The sequence below is a fragment of the Zonotrichia leucophrys genome, chromosome 4 (assembly GCF_028769735.1).
Source record: "Zonotrichia leucophrys gambelii isolate GWCS_2022_RI chromosome 4, RI_Zleu_2.0, whole genome shotgun sequence".
Lineage (NCBI taxonomy): Eukaryota > Metazoa > Chordata > Aves > Passeriformes > Passerellidae > Zonotrichia > Zonotrichia leucophrys.
The window spans coordinates 5,445,034-5,459,960 of NC_088173.1; the positions used below are offsets into that span (position 1 = coordinate 5,445,034).

General features: G+C 36.6%; 1 protein-coding gene across 2 annotated transcripts in view; it reads left to right on the forward strand.

Annotated features, from left to right (window-relative positions):
• The window catches only part of SLC30A9 (solute carrier family 30 member 9), a 33,656-nt gene extending 23,045 nt beyond the window's left edge, over positions 1-10,611 (forward strand). For both annotated transcript variants that reach the window (XM_064710323.1, XM_064710322.1), the window contains 2 exons: positions 2,595-2,708; positions 4,222-10,611. In XM_064710323.1, the coding sequence (XP_064566393.1) occupies positions 2,595-2,708; positions 4,222-4,266 (159 nt within the window). In that variant the 3' untranslated portion in view covers positions 4,267-10,611. The remainder of the gene's footprint in view (positions 1-2,594; positions 2,709-4,221) is intronic.
• Positions 10,612-14,927: the final 4,316 nt, after the last annotated feature.

The following is a 14,927-nucleotide window of genomic DNA, read 5'->3' on the forward strand; positions in this document are numbered from 1 at the left end:
TGCTGCTGAAGACCTACTTTTGGCCTGAGAAGGAGGAAGGCAGATTATTTTTTTAACTCATTACCTTTGAAATTGGTTCATGTGATCAGAGCCAGGTGCTAATAATGCCAAGGTTGTGCATTTGCTCCCTGCACTGGCCATTTATATAAGGGTTGGAGTCAATAACCCTTGTGTGTCAGTTCCACTCTCAATATTCTATCATTCTCGGATTCTTTTTTTTTTTTAGAAAATGCAAATCTGTAAAAAAAAAATTGATGAGAACATAATTATTCCAATACATTCATTGAATTACAAGATCTGCAGTTAAAACTAGAAGCTGTCATCTGCAAATAGGCATCTGTTTTGAGAGAGCCATTTGCCCTGGGTGTTGGTGGTGCTGTGCTGGGGTTTACAGGTCCAGCTGTTCAGACTTGGTGTGAATATGGATTGCCTGCATTATAATTTAGCATTTTGATGATGTTTAAGAATTAGCCATCTCTAGAAAGGGTCAGTCTCTGATTTCAATATAGTTCAGGGTAGCTTTTCTTAAGCTCTCTTTTCAAGCGACAACTAATTCTCTGCTGTATTCTATATGGCAAAATTATGAAATATGAAGAAAATAATTATTTATCTAAATTAAAAGGAGAGTTTTAAGTGAGCAAAATGTTTTGACAAGACAATGTTTTTGTTTTCACTGGTAACTTTCTTATGTACATTTATTTACAAAATTTCTTTTCTACCCTTTCAAAATGAAATGCAGATATCTGCATTTTGTCTGTCCATTAAGCATGCCTTAGAAGTTATGTTTACTTTTAAATTTTACATTATAATTTTTAAAATCATTAAGTCAGTGTCCCAGTTTTAAAATCCTGTTAATGTCAAAATAAGAATTAGGTGTGTGTATGTATAGTGCAATATCTGACCTATTCATCTATCTACAGGACTTCAATTTAATACATTTTGAGAGGAAGAGTGCTATCAGCTTTGTACCACTGAGACACTGCAAGTTTGCCTGGTTTTATATTGCCAGTTGCTTTGCTGTTGCAGTTTTTAGTACACTAGTCTTCTTTTCATGGCTTTGTTAGCTTTTATTCTTTACCTGGTATTCCCTTTGGCAATTGCATACAACCTCCACTAGTTCTTTCAATACCTCGAGTATTGTTGGGAAAGATCTTCCTGATTGATTCTAGGTTGGCAACTACTTCTTTCACAGGTCATTGTTGTTACATATGGTAACCTTATGTCAGCTATAAAAATGTCATTGAAGGATAGCTCCTTTCAGAAGGCTTCAGCCATCTGAAGTCAGAGGCAGACAGTGTGCTTGCCTTTTGACCTATACTTTTTCAAACAAGCAACTCATTCAACTAGCACTGCTGTCAACATTATTCTTTCTACAGTTGTGAAGTATTTGTTGAAATGCTGTCATTTAGATTACCTTGGTGTTTTTCTTGTTAGACTTGCTGTGATTGTAGCCATGGATTATTGTGGTTGAGGTATGTTTTAAGCTTGCTCAATTCATTATTCTTCTTCAGTATTGGAGTAGTGAGAAGGGAAGAGAAGTTGCTGTCATGCACTTTTATACACAAGAAGAATAAGTTGTTTCATAGTTTGCCTTTTTGCAATAACATACTTATCCTAAACATACTTCAGCTGAGATAAACTACAGGACAAATGGCTTCCAGACAGGTTGGTGTGAGACCTCTAAGGAAAGCTCATGGCTTTAAACTGAAAGGTGATGGACATAAAGTGGATACAAGAAAAAACTCTTTACTGAGGTGGCCATGGTGCTGAGACAGTGGACCTGGTTGCCTAGAGAAGTTGTGGATGCCCCATCCCTGGAGTTGTTTAGAGCTGGATTGGATAGGGCCCTGAGTAACCTGGTGTAGCAGAAAGTGTCCCTGCCCATGGCAGTCGGGGAACAACTAGGTGATCTTTAAGGACCTTTCTGACCCAAACCATTGTGTCATTCTATGGCAATACTGTAGTACCTGCTTTGGTGCTGCTGATATCTGTAGTGTTTTTAGAGAGTGGAGTTTAAAATCCTGTCTTCCTTAATCTCATTCTTTCCCTTTTTTATGCTGTTGGTCTCTTAGTCTGACTTCCAGTCAACTGTCTTCAAGTTTCTGATATTATGGAGGAGTCATATTTACAGCAGTATTTGTCATAATCCCTGTGGACTTTCAGATGGGTTGGTAATGTAATGCCCAGAGAAGGCAATGTAATGGAATAGCAAGAATGTAGAAAATGGAGAAAGAATACACAGGGGTACCCTGCTCTGCCTTGCTATGAGGAATACCTCAGAAACTTCTGGAAAATGAAAGAAATTCTTTAAACTTATTTGGAAACTTAAGGATGAAGTCAATTGAAGATAGAAGAAGGTTTTGTATTAAATGCAGGTGTAATGACAGAGCCAGCTGTTTTCATCAACTAGATGCTACTCTTCTGGGTCTTTGAGACACAAGAACAGATGATGTTTTGAGAGTAAATGGCAAAAGCTGAAGTGTTTTGTTTAGGTTTTTTTTTCCTCCCTCTTGAAATATGTCAAGACCCTCTGGAGTGTTATTCCTTTATTTTCTTTTCCTCATCTCAATCTCTTAAATTTAATTTCTTCCTAGGAAATTCAGCAAGTGAAAACCCTTGAAGAATTAGAAGCCTTTATGCTTAAGCATGGTGAGAATATTGTTGACACGCTGGGAGCTGAAGTAGACAGACTTGAGAAGGACCTGAAGGTAAATTTAACTGCTTATTAGTGAGTGCGTATTCTGTGATTTATTTTAAACAAAATCTCTGCATCTGCTCTCTGGGATTTAATTTGGAAATATGAGTGAAGGAAGGAAGTTGATATTACAAGTGCAGGTTTTCTTGCTGTAGTATTATTATCTATGTTCTGACCACCAGCAAATCCTTACTTTGCCACTGATCCATTTATTAAATTTTTTGTTCCATTATATACCAACATAGAAAAAATTTTCATTCAATAGACTTGAATGTGTCTTTTTGACTGTATTCTCAGAATGCTAGACTACTTATAGGCTGTTGAAGTCTGTTTTGGCTGGCTGTAAAAAAGAAATGTTTTTTAACTGGTTCTTAGCATTGTATCAAATATTTCTGTGTGATGGGACTACTACTCAACATCTTTGACTCTTGTTGAAGTGTTTATTTTACTTTACAAAAGCCTCTCAGCTGTCTTATATATTTATATATTTTTTTTTCATTATGCAATTTAAATATCCTCTGGCTGATGCAAGAAAGGGTTGTTCCCATTTTTGATTTTCTAAGTGTATTGGGGCTGTCAGTCTTACCTTCTTGGTATGAATTCAGAGCTACCAGTATACTGACCCCCAGATAAATGCAGTCCTGCCATGACTGTTCCTTCTGGCCACGAGACACTACTCAAGAGCATGTCTGTCCTTGCTTGTTATATTTCATGAATATTCTAGTTTAAGTTTCTATCCCTAGGGTTGTCCTATTTAAGAATCAAAATATTATTTTTGATTCTAATTGCATCATCTGAATCAGTCCTTCATGCATGGTTTTTGAGGAGCAGGATCATGCCTAAATTTTTTATAAACATGGATACTGCTTTTTGGTATAGGCATATATAAATATATATATATATAAAAATAAATATATATATATATAGTGATTGTGTTGGTATTGAATATGCTTTATTAAATATACTAGTCAGGTTCACATGCTGGATGTCTTTGAAGTCGTGACTTTCTCATGGATCGTACAATTCATGTAATGGTGATAACATATTTCTATAATATCAGAAAATGCATATTTCTTCATAGAAACAGTGTTCTGAATCTTTATAAATCGCTTCATGGCAGAGAACAAATTATTTCAGCAATCTTACCCATTGTTCAGGAAAGTATCTGTTAAAACTTTAAGAGAGTGAGATATTTATATTCATGTGTATCTGAACAGTTTATATAAAACTCTACTGCCTTGTTAAAATTGAGAGCTCCTCCATATTTCATAAAGCATAAGAACTAATTTATCCATGATGTTGAAAAGTATTTTTCAAATAAAAAGATGACTTAGCCCTCCAAAAATGCCTTATAATACGGACAATGTTTATTGAAACTCTTCCTCGTTTTAAAATTGTCCCTATGTTACCCAAAAAGGAAATTTGTTATCTAGTTGATAATATCATACCAGAAACACATTACTTGTAACCATGTGCAAAATTGCATTTGAAAATTTTCAATTCATTGTTTTTAAATTTTATTTCAGCAACGAAATCCTGATGTTCGTCATGTGGATTTGGAGATACTGTAGACTTGAACAGGAGAAGTCTCCAGGTTGCTGCCTTTGTGGGAAGAAATGACATGAAGGGCTGTAAAGCTTCTGGGATTGCAGAACCTCAGCACCATACCTCGCTTCCTTTGCCCTCTGCTTCCTGGACTCCTAGCACTGCTTCTGTTTCTGGAAGAGTGCTAGACTTGCAGACAAAAATTTCCATGGAAAAATCAGTTTCAAAAAGCTACTTGAGTTAAATTCCACAGGAGAGTCTGTCCAAGAATATTTACTGTGATTCAGAACTTACAACCTAACAACCAGGTTTAGTTAGGCAAATACAGCTGCCTGAAACTATACAACACATGTAGTTTTCCATTTGTGTCCCTTTGCAGTCTGTTTGCACTTCTTTAGTTTCTTTCAAGATATCATTAAAGGTTCTTGGGAGATATTAAGATTAGATAGGAAGAGTTTGTTCCAGTGGAACCTGCCAACCTTAAATTGTAATTTTTCAACTGTGTGATTGTTTCACAGTTTTTCTTTTCTATGACATAAATTGTTTCATATGGGCGCTGGCCTTATCTCAATGACCATGACCTGGAAACTTTTTTTTTGCCACCATTATTACTGCACTTGAGGAAAATGATGCTTTTCACCTGAGAGGAGCCAGCTGGATGGTTTAGCCAGAGTACATTGAGTTACTGTGAAAAATTACTGTGTACAAATTTTGGTGCATTTCCTCTCTTTAAATTTTGGTTTTTTTCCCTACTTTAACATTTGTTTTCTTATTTGTAAATATCTTCAGATGTGATCTTGGAGATATTTATGGTAGTGCTTATTAAAAGTTACCTGGCATTTTTGGCTTTTTATATTTTAATAGACTCTATTGCCAGATATGGGCTTTGCTAGAAGATATGAGAGATGTAGCTGGAATATATAATAGTAAAAAATGATCTATTTATAATTAAACAAATGAATACATTGTATTTTTAATTTATTTGCCTTTAGATATTACCTGAATTCAGAACCACTTCCTCTGAATTTTTGTATAACTTGACCTTGCTTTTTTAAGAAAGTAGAGTAATTCTATCAGTGGTCCTCAACAATCCAGAGATAAGTGATTAGTTTATAACTTGGAAATGTGAAATTCTAGAGCTGTGTACTATTGTCTCAAGGCTTTCTGCAGTAGGTACTCAAGTTGTATCAGATTCTTTGAGACCCAGTATTTATTAATAAGGCCATGAGTACTGAACATGTGAGTTGAAATATAAGTGAAATGACCGTATTTAAGTAGCACTGAGGAAAAGTCTTTATGCACTTTAATGTAAAATAAGATTTACTCATGCATGACAGGTGGCAATAAGACCATCCTAGTAACTCAGTTGCTGAGTAATGGCTGAATTGCTGAAAGAAGAAATGTTGATATGAAACAAAAGTCTTCAAAAATCAATTTAAGATTATAGTATAAGTGTTGCAGCAAATAATTGTGGAGACCAATATGTACAGATTTGACTAATAGCATTTTAGTATTTTTTTTTTTTTTCATACTAGGTGTCTCTTTACCAGTGAGCAATGAGAGTTTAAAATAACATGCCTTTTTGACAACTGCAAAGCACTTTGCATGCTGGTCGTTTTAAGTAGAAAAACATTCCAGAGTTAAGTTACAGATGGGGCTTCACAGTACAGTAATTGTGGGTGAAAGGATCTTCTTGGTACCCTTTTCCATAATCCCTATCCACTAGTGGCTTCTTTATAGCATATTACCTTATGATGGCTGATTCAAAAGAAGGCTTACTTTATCTGGTTTTCTCCTATTGCAAAACTAGTTAGTATATTTAAAAGCCTGATGATTTAAAATGCAATTTAAGGGTAATTTGGAAATCTCCCATATCAAATAAATAAAGCATATTTTTAGCACATTATAAATAATTTACCTTTCTCCTCACCCTTCTATGTAAAATTCATCTCATCTCAGTGTGCACTCTCCTGGTGTTAGTCTTATTCATGAAGAGCACTGGAATCTGGTAATGCATAACCTGTTTTCTTCTCCCTGGAATATTTATATGCATTTTGAATTTGAATAAACATATTAATAAACCAGATATTTCAGAAATCAAAAACCTGAAGAGAAGTAAAACTGGGAAAAGGTTCTTCTTGCCGAGGTTAGTGAAGACAGCCAATGTGATCCAAGTGGTTTGCATGCTGGAGTTACTGATGAATGAGTGGTGTCAGTGGGCAGAACTTTCCCTGCAAGCTTAGTAAACGTTATCTCAATAGCAAAGTGTTCCTGTATAATTTTCAAGAGGAGGTATGAGCTTATATTCTTACAAGACATCTGCTCCAAAAGTCTATTAAAATGTTGGGTTTTTTTTATTCATTTGAGGTGTAATTCATCTGAATTTTGACCTTAGTTTCCTTATTTGAGTCAGAAGAATACCCATTCACCCCTTTTGTTTATATTCAAGAAAGAATTGAGTTAATTGTATCCTAGTTTGCTGATTATAGCATCACCATGTGTTAAAGTCAAGATGCCAGGACCTGAGTGTTTTTGGGTACATTACTGCTGACCAGTCTCTGTTAAAGTGACCTGGATGGTGATGTACTACAAAAAGGCAGGCAGACTGGTTTTGGCAGTACCTTGGAAGTTTACATGTCATGCAGTTGGATGGAAGTACTGATTCATTGAGCCTCCCAGGTTCGAAGAGAATAGTAATTCCAAGCTGTTACATTTTAATTTGTATGTTAAAATTCACAAATTGTTTTTAACAGATATGACATTTTTACTGCTTTTTTTCTTTAACTGCCTTTAAAGTCAAAACTTTGCGGTAATGTGGGTCCACTACTTAGTTTACTTTTATTTTAATGTTTTTGAGGAAAATAATTAGCTAATAAATTTACATTTACATTATGGAGTCTTCAGATTAAAGAACTGTACATGTGTGGAGGAGTGAATTTTAGTTTATCACAAATGCAATTACAAAATAGGTTTTTTTACAGAGTTAAGGAAAATAAGTGAGGATTTACCTAACAATAAAGTTATATCCTAGGATTTTTTCCATTAAGGTGTGGTGTTTTAAAATAATTTATTTCTGTAGACTGCCCTTGCAGGTTCTATTTTTTCAAGTTTTGTTCAAAGTATGGCTGCCCACCCTTTCTGCTTTGTGGAAGATTCTTACATGCTGTGCAGTGACTCATGATTGTGTAAAACTTGCAATGTTTTAGAAACTTGTCGTAGTGTTCCAATATACTGAATGATCTGAATGTATTTGAAGTCCAAGTTGGCTGGATACTAATAATGCATTTTTCCATAGAGGTTTTTCTTCTGTAAAGGATAAAAAAGGATAAAGTGATTGTCTTTCCCCAAGCAATGAACTTCAAGTATAGTCTCCATTATACACTGGAATTCAGCATTTGATGTGGTGTCCCTTTCCCCCTCCCCTTTTAAAGCATTTATGAAGAATACAGTGCTAGTAGTGAACACCCCAGTGGATTACTGTGCTACAGGGACTGCTTGGTGGTTTGTGTTCTGGTCCAGAAGTACTGGGGGGAACACATTTTTACAAGGACAAGTTTACATCCTTTATTCCCTCTGACTTATCCTTGAACTGAGGGCTTTTTAGACTCTTATTTTTTCCTTCCTTGAATTCCCACACAGATTTTATTGTTTTTTTAAAGTGACTTACTTTTTGAGGAAGAAGCTATTTTGAACATATTATGTTTTTAAAAGCAGGGGTGAATTCTACTCTTGGTCTGTGAATTTTGTACTGTACTTCATGTTCATTAATAGTTAAGAATAGTGATTACTGCTTTGAAAGCTACAAACCATGTTAGCCAAAACCAAGTTTTCTGATCCTGTCAGATTCTTTTTCATCAGTGTCTGGAGACTGATTTTTGAGAGATTTCTACTGCCCCTTCTTTGATAAAAGGAGAGTACAGGAATATTTTTAGGTATGTTTTGTCTATTATACGTTGATCGCAGTCCTGTGTCCTCTTTACTTGTAATAATTTTAGCTATTTTTTCTTTCTTCTGCAGCAAAGAAAAAAATATGCATTATAGAAGTATCTCTAATAGTGATGAGTACATCAAAAACAGTCTTCATGCAAAGAGTTTTCATGGCCTTGTCTATTCAAGGTGTGGCAATTTTTGAAAATTATCAATGAAGTAATCATGTTTCTAAACTTGACTTAGATGTTTTCCTTAGAGAGGAAACCAGAGCACCATATTGTTTAAGGGTTGAAAAAAAATGTTTCCTTTTATGGTCACATGTTCTTGAGGCATTTTGGCATGGTAGAACAATTGATGACTATTGACTCCTGTACAAAACCTGCCCTTCTGTGCATACCTAAAGGCTTAAAGAAGTGACTATAAAATGACAGTGTGCTTTTTTCCCTTCTAGCTTAAGTATTGTGCTGCTTCTATTATTGTTGTCTCTGAATAGAGAGTACCACTAACATCTCTCTTGCAATTCACCTGCATAATGTAAATGAGAAGTTGAGATGTACCAAAAAGACTTGTTTTTAATAGAGGGTTTGCATAGCTTAAGTAATTTTTCCTTTCTTGTTAGTGAGACACAAATCATTAAGATCAAAAGTAGACTGTATTACATAAAAAAAGAAATAGGAATCCAGACTCTAAAGCACAGTAGTTCAGTTTTTGAAATGTATGTCCTCTGAGGAAAATAAAACAGAAGCTTTAAGTGGATATATGGTCTATAGAAGCTGCAGTCAGGCTTTGCTGAAGCCGAAGAAATTAAACTAAAAGTATATGATTAAAAGAAAAGAATCCAAGGAAGGAAAAGACCCAAGACATTGAGCACCTGGAAATAAGAAAGGATGAAAATAATCTAAAAAACTTATCCAGAAAAAAGAAGTAATGACTGGAGAAGAAAAGAACAATAAGAAATGATATTTTATTAGAATGTCTAAAACTAGGTAGGATGATGTTTTCTTTCTTTCACCAATATTCTGATAGTTGAGTAATTCCCCCAGCAAAAGCTCTTTTTTCTTATACTGAAAATCAGAGCCTCTATGTCCTGATATGATGTTCAGCCTTGCAGGTACAAACCTATTTGTCCCCTGAAAGCTGCTAAGGGTGATGTTGTAATCTCAGTTTTTGTTGGTGAGGTATGTGTTTGGTAAGTGGAGGGTGAATAATGTTATTTGTGGAAGTGGGAGCTGGAGTGAATTAAAAAGAAGATTACTTGATTCTTTTAGACAGAAGATGACTGAAGCACCATACTGAATGTGCTGTGGGAAAAGTGCTCTGTTCTAAGGTCTGCAGAATCCTTGCAGTGGACTGTAGTCATTGATGAATACATTAGTCTTGATTTTCCAATTTGCTGAGATGTCTGTGGATAATTGAATCGCATTCTGAAAAGAAGATAAAACATTCAAAATATAATGTGAAAAGGATGTATGTTTTTTAAATACCACGGACACTATAGCACATTAAAATAGATAGGCAGAAAATATTCTGTATTATGTAGGGCGCTTGTGGACATTTTTTTCCTGTGTAAATAAAAGCCACCAATTAAAATGAAAGGTGGTGGTTACTTTTTAGAAGTGTTACACTAACAGCAAGCCCAGTCAAATTTTTGTATAGCCAGCATTAAAGTTCTGTTCTAGGGAAGAGGTGCCTGTTAAAATAGTGGAGTACAGATCCATAATCTAGCATAAATTTAGTTTTTGTAATCTAAATTTAGACTGTGTTTAAAACTTTTGAGGTTGTGATCAGCTGCTTCAAATCTAAAGTCAGAAGAAAAAAGCCATGATGTGTAAATTATGTAATATAAAAGGGATTTTGTAAGTTTCTCTTCAAATTAAATATGCTGAAGGACTGTGTGAAAAGTGAAAAATGCCTAAACTGTTTGGAAAGCATTTTGGCTATTGCCAAGATGGTATTAAATTTGAAAGTCAACACTGAGGATTTTTCACTTGTGGTAGAGGTTTCAAAGGACAATGTCAAAGTCAAAATCCATTTTTCCATTTTGCAGTCTTTTAATCAGATTCGCCAGCCCCCTCTCCACCCCACACCTTGCATTTTGTGTATTGGCTTTTTCATTCTGTGTCTTGGTTACTCCTTATTAGTATGGGGAAGTCATTTTGATTTGTGAGGTGTAGACATTGGAATAATTACCTGCATATGTTCTTTGTTTTGTAATTATACTTGAATTCAGTACATTCTGTATCGTGGCTGGAAGTTGTAATTACTCAGTAAAATGTTACATAGCCAGTAAGGGTCGTGTTCTGTTAATTTAAGCAATTTTATATGTATTGGAAAAATAAGCAATAACACTGGCTTTAGGCAGCTGATGGTTTGCTGTGTTTCTGAATTCCAATTGTATATAACTATTTTATGGATGCAAAACAAAAGAAAGGTTCTGTCCATCTATGCGTGCTAGTTATTGACTCTGCCTTCACAATGCTGGCACACACTGTTCAATAGCATGTGCCTGGTGAGGGAGCAACATGCCCAGGCTGGCCAAGCTCTGTGTTTGTTCTCTGAACCTCACTGGCAGCTCTGCCTTTCATCCTGTTCACTCCCTGCCCTCAAAGAGGATGGTCCCTTCCCCAGTGCTGGGACAGCTCTTTCTGCCTGGCTCAAAGGCCCCACTGGCACTGGCTCCGGTTTGGACTGCCTGTCCTGATCCAGGTGTGAGGATGATGTGAAAAAAGGTAGTACTACAGATGGGTGACATGTCTGTGTATAGCCAAGGGTGTGAAGAATTCCTTGAAGAGGTTAGATTTATGTGTTAGGCTTGCATAGTAACCATAGTTTCACAAACCCAGCAAAGCTGTCCAAGCCTCTTAAGAAAAAGCTTGAAATTAGTCAGCTTAGAAAGGATTTAATGTACTGTCTGGTACACTTAAGTGCCACTTTCTATCACTAATACCAATAAAACTGCTTATTTATCCAGTTATGGGAAGAACTGTTTCTAATTGGGCTAAAAAATTTTATGTGGTTAGAAAGAAGAGTCAAAAATGTCAGAAATCTGGCTGAGGAAGTGGAGAAATTTGAAAAATTGGTTTTTGTCTGTATGGTATCAGATATCAGAAATAAAGTGGTCACGTAACATATTGCAGGAAAGATTTTGGCTATGCACTCTATGTCCCTATTGCTAAAGATGTTTCATTTCATAGTTTAGAGACACTCCTTCTCAAGGGAAGTTTGTTGGTTTCCTATGGTTTTATTGTGTTTGCTTTTTTTCCTCTGGTGAACCAAATGACACAAGATCCATCTGAGCAGAGAAGTGACAGACTTGAGGCCTCATCTCTTGTCTATTTGAGGTCAAGTTCAAATACTGGGCTGTCTTTGGGCTATTGGAATAACCAAGCAAGTGGTCACAGCCACTTCGAAAGAGGGAGAGAGCTCTGTCATTTCATGTAATGTAATCTGGAATCTTCAAAATCCTTTCTTTATTTGCTGTCTGTGGCATTTATTGAAAGGCCACTCCAAAAGAATTGTGTTAAATTGGGGGTAATGGGTTGAAGTGGGACCTTGCAGTCAGCTGGTTGAAGGTGATCTTAAAAGTCCTGTTCAAGAATGAGTTTTGTCTGTCTTTGCAAATATTTTATGAGGGACTTTTTAAAGATCATGAAAAGTACACCTTCCTTTAGTGTTTGAATTAAATTTTTTTTGAAAACCCTAGGAAAAGGGACATAGTTTCTTCTTTCACAGAAGTTGTGACAACTCAGCTCCCAGTAAATTACGTGCATTGATTTACCCAAGCTCTTTGTGATTTTATTATTTTTTTTAAATTTAGATTTCAGTTCTGATGCTGAATTGGGGCTTAGTAAGATCTTTTCTAGGTTCTCTTTCTGACACCTGAGGTGACTGAAATGTTATTCACTGCTTTAGTGTAAACTGATATTCAGTGTTTTAGAGAAATTTTTTTCCCCCAAATACTGATTCAACAGCAGTTTGCTATTAAATCAGGCTACTCTGGAGACACAAAGCATTAAGTTTAGGGTTTAAATTTGAGGGTTTATTTTTCTCCAAGGCAGTCAGTCATAAAGAAAATCCATCTTGAATTTGATGCACATAAAAATGCATTCATACATGAGCCTCTGTCTCTGCATGTTGTAACTGTACATAGATTGGCTGCAGATTTGTACTCACTGATGTGTCTCATGAAAGACAACTTTCTCAGCATCTCAGCAAAAATAAAAATGAAATACTGTGAAAGAAGATGCTAATGAATGTGGACAGCTTGGAAACCTTGAGGCAAGAAAGACTTTCCAGTAAGGCAGTGGCTTGAACCCATTCTGCTCCTTTCCCTTTATGCTGTGCACTGATTTCATTGGTTTTGACCTTTACTGTACAATCTCAGTTTCCAGGTGGTTCGAAACAAGGGTTATAGGTGTAGAAGACTAATTCCAAAATCTGTGTTCTGGGTTCTCCATCTGATGAGTAGATAATTGGACACTTCTGAATCATTGAGGGAGATGTGCAGTGGTACTCTGGCTAGCATTTGGCGGGTTTACAAATGTGCCAAGGTCAACTTTATTCATGGAAATGTCTCAGCCTGGAACAATCTTCCTGATGCTCTAGGTGGGAAAGATAACCCAGGTGTTTCCTTGACATTCTGTTTGCTAAGAGACTGTGTTGGAACTTGCTGCTCTGCTTCTTTGGATTATCCTTTTGCAAATAATAATTCCCTCTTTCCATCAATAAGTAGTTCAGGTTTTGGCTCTTTGAGGTTTTCACATAATTTTGGAAGAAGAATTACAGCTTTTCAATCACATTGCTACCAAGCATTTTTGAAAGGTTTAATTAGACTTTTTCTGCTCTACTATTGACCCTCTTCCTAAATGGGAACTAAATTTAATATTAACTTTTCTAATGGGAAACTACTTTGAGTCATTAGCAAAGCTGTTTCTTTCAATTTTCCTACAAAGACAACCGAGGTTGAGGCAATTACATCTGACAGATGATTGGGAAAGTTTAAAGCGTTTTTAAGGACAAAAGGGTTTTTTAGCTTTTTCCCAACATTGCTGTATAAGTTCATGTCAGACATTTTTTCTCTCAACTTAGCTAATTAATCTGCTGGTGTGGCTTTTTTTTTTTTTCCTCAGTGTGATACATTTGCAGTAGAAGCTGCTTTTATGCTTCAGATGTTGAAGGGTCTGTGGAGGAAGGTGTTTGTATTCACAGGGCAAGGTCATATACTGAGATCTGCCAAGAATTGCAAGGGGCTCCTGGTGCAGCAGGGAAGAGAGCTGCTTATGTATGAACTCACTAGGAAATAACCAAGACAGAGCCTCTGATTTAAACAGGCCTTAAGGAACGGTCAGGGCACATCAGTGGTGTTGGCTTGCTCTGTCAATAACTAAGGTTTATGTGATGATTTCCTGGAGCTGTATTCACATTCACCTTGTACTGAAGTCCTGGGGTACTGTTCGTAGTTACTGATGAGCATAAGTAAGTCAGGTAGGAAAAGATGAGTTATTTTTGAGATATGATGTTCTTTTGGGAATTATGTGAATGTTTCCAAGTAGAAACTTACTTTGCAAATCAGTAGACATTGTATATTTGTCCATGCTGCCTGAGCTAGTGGCAGTCCACTGGCTTCAGTCAGTGCCTCAGCAGAGGGAAGGAGGCAGAGTAAACCCTGCCTAGCTGAACTCTTTGCAACATGAGTAATCTTATTAAAGTAACATTACAAACACTTCACTAATATGAGCTTGCAGCTGAGCTTGTTCAAAGCAAATGAAGCAAAAACTAAATACCTTCATATGCATGAGGTTCAGTGTCTGACTTGGACCCCAAAGTTCTCTTCAGGGGCATTTCGTGCCTCAGGAGAGACAGAACTGCCAGTATGGGCATGCTTCTGAGGGCACCAGCACTGCTGAACAGCAGGAGCACAGTTTAGCCATTGCCTTACCAGTATATTTAACATGTATTTAGTAGAAGAGTGATAAAATGCAACATTATTGAATTACACTCCCCATCTGTGCTGCTTGTTCCACTGCAGTTACTTCCCAGACCTGCTTCTTCCCCATCACAGGTACTTCTTCTGCACCCTTCTCTCTGCCTGCCCAGCCCCAGGCACTGCCTCTCATGCTTATCCCCTTCCATGCACCCTGCTGTCAGACCTAATCTCTCTTTTCAAGCTTCATAAACCCAATTGCTGCCTTTGGTCCCCTACTTAGGTGCTCTTCTTCCCTGCCAGCCTTCCCTGCTGGGTTCCTGCCTGTACTGCTCCTTCACCCTGCTTGGTTTGCACACAGCCCATCCCTGTTCCCTCCTGCCTCCAGATCTACCTTCAGACATTTCCAGCCCTTGCCCAAAAGTCTGGGAAGTCAAAGTTTTTCAGAGAGAAGCTAATTATAATTGTTTGCAGATGGATTAATGCAGATTTTCTACCTCCATTTCTCAATTACCTGAAATTACTTTGGTGGAGAGATTAGAAAATGGTTCTCACTTATTGTGATTTTCACCAAAAAAAAAATGCAGCAGGCTGAAGCCCCTGACCTAGAAAATATTTGCCCAACCCCAGTTAATTTTGCAGCATTACAGGCACTCAAAAGCACTGTTTTCTAATGGTACTGTTTGGTACCATTATAAAATGTGTATCATTTATACACATGGTATATATGTGTATATACCATACACATATACCATAGTATATATGTGTGTATACCATACATATACATGTGAATGGAAATAACCATTTCAGGTGGCTGACACCAGCCTGTGGGCT